The sequence below is a fragment of the Lepidothrix coronata genome, unplaced genomic scaffold, assembly GCF_001604755.1.
Source record: "Lepidothrix coronata isolate B3197 unplaced genomic scaffold, Lepidothrix_coronata-1.0 Scaffold147, whole genome shotgun sequence".
NCBI classification, from domain to species: Eukaryota; Metazoa; Chordata; class Aves; order Passeriformes; family Pipridae; genus Lepidothrix; species Lepidothrix coronata.
This window is the reverse complement of record NW_016690327.1, coordinates 282,503-285,853: the sequence shown is the minus strand read 5'-3', so window position 1 is coordinate 285,853 and position 3,351 is coordinate 282,503. Positions and strand designations below refer to the sequence as shown.

General features: G+C 60.1%; 1 protein-coding gene across 1 annotated transcript in view; it reads left to right on the top strand.

Moving 5' to 3' along the window:
• The window catches only part of MARCKSL1 (MARCKS like 1), a 2,252-nt gene extending 349 nt beyond the window's left edge, over positions 1 to 1,903 (top strand). The window contains exon 2 of the mRNA XM_017828304.1: positions 907 to 1,903. Coding sequence (XP_017683793.1) covers positions 907 to 1,533 — 627 coding nt within the window. The 3' untranslated portion in view covers positions 1,534 to 1,903. The remainder of the gene's footprint in view (positions 1 to 906) is intronic.
• Positions 1,904 to 3,351: the final 1,448 nt, after the last annotated feature.

Here is a 3,351-nt window from a genome sequence, read left to right as displayed (position 1 = left end):
GGGGGGGGGGGGGGGGGGGGGGGGGGGGGGGGGGCGGGGGGGGGGGGGGGTGGGTTCTTGTGCCCCCGGGGGTGGGGTGGGTGTTCTGCCGCCCGGAGGGACCCTCCTGCCCGGCGGGCACCGGGCGATGCGGCAGCGCCCGCGCCGCGCCCCGGGCTCCCCCCGGCACCGGGCGGGTCCCGTCCGCGCCGCGCCCCGGGACCGGGAGTGGAGCGCGGGCGCCGCCCGGTGGCAGCCCCATCCACCCCCTCCCATCGTGGATATCCCCCCGGTGCGACCCTTCTTCGCCCGGGCTCGGCGCACCCCGTTTTCCTCGGCTGGATTTCCCCCCCCGCCCCCACCGGGACCCCCTTTTTCGCCGGTTGGGTGCCTCGCTCTGTGGCCGGTGTTTCCCGTTTCCACCGGCTGAAAGCCCCCCCTTTTCCTCGGCTGTCCCCGTTTCCACCGTGCGGAAGCCCCCATTTTCCTCGACTGGGCGCCCCTCGGTGCCCAGTGCGCCCCTTTTCCCCGGCTGGGAGCCCCCTCTGTGCCCGGTGTTTCCCGTTTCCACCGGCTGAAAACCCCCCTTTTTCCCGGCTGGATGCCCCCCCGGTGCCAGGTGTATCCCTTTTTCCCGGCTGGGTGCTCCCCAGTGCCCAGTGAGCCCCTTTTCCCCCATAGGGGTGCCCCCCGCCCCATCCCCGATACACCCCTTTTTCCCGGATGGAAGCCCCCGGTGTTCCCGTTTCCACTGGCAGGAAAAACCCCCTTTTCCCCATCTGGATTCCCCCCTACCACCCCCTTCCGTTTCGCCCGCTGGGAGCCCCCCCTTTTTGGGTTGGGGGGCTTGGGGGTCGGGGTTCGGGGTCGCGGTTTGAGGTCGGGGTTTGGGGTCTAACGCGGAGCTGCTCCATCCCCCCCCCGCAGGAGAACGGCCACGTGATCTACAACGGGGACATGACGCCCAAGGTGGGGGTCGAGGTGTCCCCCCAGAACGGGAACGGCTCGGCTGAACCCCCCAAGGAGGAGAGCGAGGGCGAGCCGGGCGGGGGGGACGCCATCGAGCCCGCCCCCCCCGCCGACGGGGGGGACCCCAAACCCGAAGAAGGGGCCGCGGCCCCCAAGGACGCCCCCAAGAAGAAGAAGAAGTTCTCGTTCAAGAAATCCTTCAAGCTGAGCGGGATCTCCTTTCGGAAGAACAAGAAGGAAGCCGGGGACTCCTCTGGCTCCTCTCCCACGGAGGAGCAGCAGGGCAAGGGCGAGGAGAGCCCCGCGGGGGGGGTGCAGCCCTCGGCTCCCCCCGAGGAGGGGTCGGCGGAGGAGCAGGGGGGCCCCGGGGAGGGCAGCGAGGGAGCTGAGCCCAAGGGGCAGGAGGGGGAAGCCGGCGGGAGCAAGGAGAAGAAGGAGGAGGAGGAGGAGAAAGAGAAGCAGCAGCAGCAGCAGCCGGCGGGGGAGAGCCAAGGAGACACAGCCAAACCCGAGGAGCCCTCGAAAGCCGCGGGGGCCGAGCCCACAACAAGCCCCGCGGCGGCGGTGGAGCAGAAGGAAGAGTAGATTCCACTTGGCATCGTCCTCACTGGAGACTCTCACGCCGTCCTCTCCATCCTGGAACACCACGGACTCGCCCACACCCCCCCCAGCCCACCTAGAACTGACACCACTCCCCAGACCCCACACGCCCCCCTCGAGGTATCTCTTCCTTTTTCCCCCCCTCCCCTCCTTTTTCCCCCCGGTAGAAAAAGCTGGTTTGGATTCCCACACCACTGCCACCACTTGGAGTAGTTTTACCTGAATCCTTTAAAAAAAAAAAAAAAAAAAAAATCAGGAAAAAAAAAAAGAAACCAAACCACAAAACAAACAAAAAAAAAAAAGCTGTACGGGGCTTTCTTGTAACATTTGAAAGGAATAAATGGTGACCCCTTTATGGGAGAGCTCGAGTCCTTCTTGTCCTGGATGCCAGGGAAGGGCCAAGGGAAGATGGCAGTTGCTTATTTAGTTCAACAGCTGCTGCATTTAATCACTGCTCACACTTAATTGACTTGCAGCAGATGTAGAGCCACAGCCACAAAGGACTTTCCCACACCAGCCCTGTCCCTACCCCGGGATTGCTGCTCAACTGGCTGCTGGGGACCTGTTTTTGTAGAGATCCAACCCGATTTTTCCTGGTGTGGTGGGGTGGTGGGGTTGAAAAATCCGGTGTTTTTCTCACAATGAGGGTTACTGGGTGAAATTCCCATTTTTGAGCCTGGTTTCTCTGGTTTAAATTGGTGGGGTTTTTATTTTTTTTTTTTAGTGGCTTTAGAGCAGGATTAGCTCCTCTCTGCTGAAAAGAGCACAAAAGGCGAGCGCTGGGAGCAAAGATTTCCTTAACAAAGGGAAATCCAAGGGCACAATGGTGCCTCTATCCCTTCTGTCACCTGCACAGGGGTTGAGGTGGCTTTTCCCGAGGAAAGGTGGCTTTTTTCCCAAGGAAGGAAGGAAGGAGCACAGCCCGGGGGAGCTGCTCCCGCCAGCCCCTCCATTTCATGGCCTGCTCCCAATTCCCATCCCAGCTCCCAATTCCCACCTGCTCCTGCTGTTTTGGCTGGCAAAGAAGATGGAGAAGAGCAAAAAAACCCCCATTGTTTGCCCAACAGGCACCACCCTGGGAAGGGGTGAGGACCATCCAGGCTCCTCCCAAGCCTCGAGGTAGGTGGAAATGCCCCAAAACTCCTTGGTTTTTTGTGCAGCACATCCCTCTGGGAAGCAAGAACAAGGGACCTGCTTCCCAAGGGAGCAGGGGAGTCATCCCTAGTCATGGAGGGGGGGGTGGTGGTGGAAACAAATGGGGTGTTTTGCCCCATTTTGACCCGGAGCTGTCCTTGCTGAGCCTGCCCGGGGTCTGTCACATCCCGGTGCATCCGCCCGAGCTGCATCGTGGCAGCCATTTTAGGAATCCCTGGAAAACAGAGGGACTGCGGATGCACTCGGCACCGGGGGGGGACAGGGCTGGAGGGTGGCTTTTGTTCCAGGAGGGGAGGATTTGCTCCTGTGCTCCGGTGAAAGGGATAACGGGGTGTTCCCCCCCGAGGCAAGGGGGGGGATGTTTGGGAAGTCAACTGTGCCCACACAAAGCTGCTTTTTTATTTATTTAATTTTTTTTTTAGCTTTAAAAAACCAGCAGAGTTGGCTCCTGTGGCCATTTCAGGTGTGATCAGCTGCACAATTAACCTGCTCCTAATTAAATTAGAGAATTTTTGTTCGCTCCGACGCAAGGTAAAACCACTTAAGCTCATCCAAATGGTGAATTAAGCTCATGCAAATGGTGAATTAAGCTCATGCAAATGGTGAATTAAGCTCATGCAAATGGTGAATTAAGTTCGGCCCTTCCCA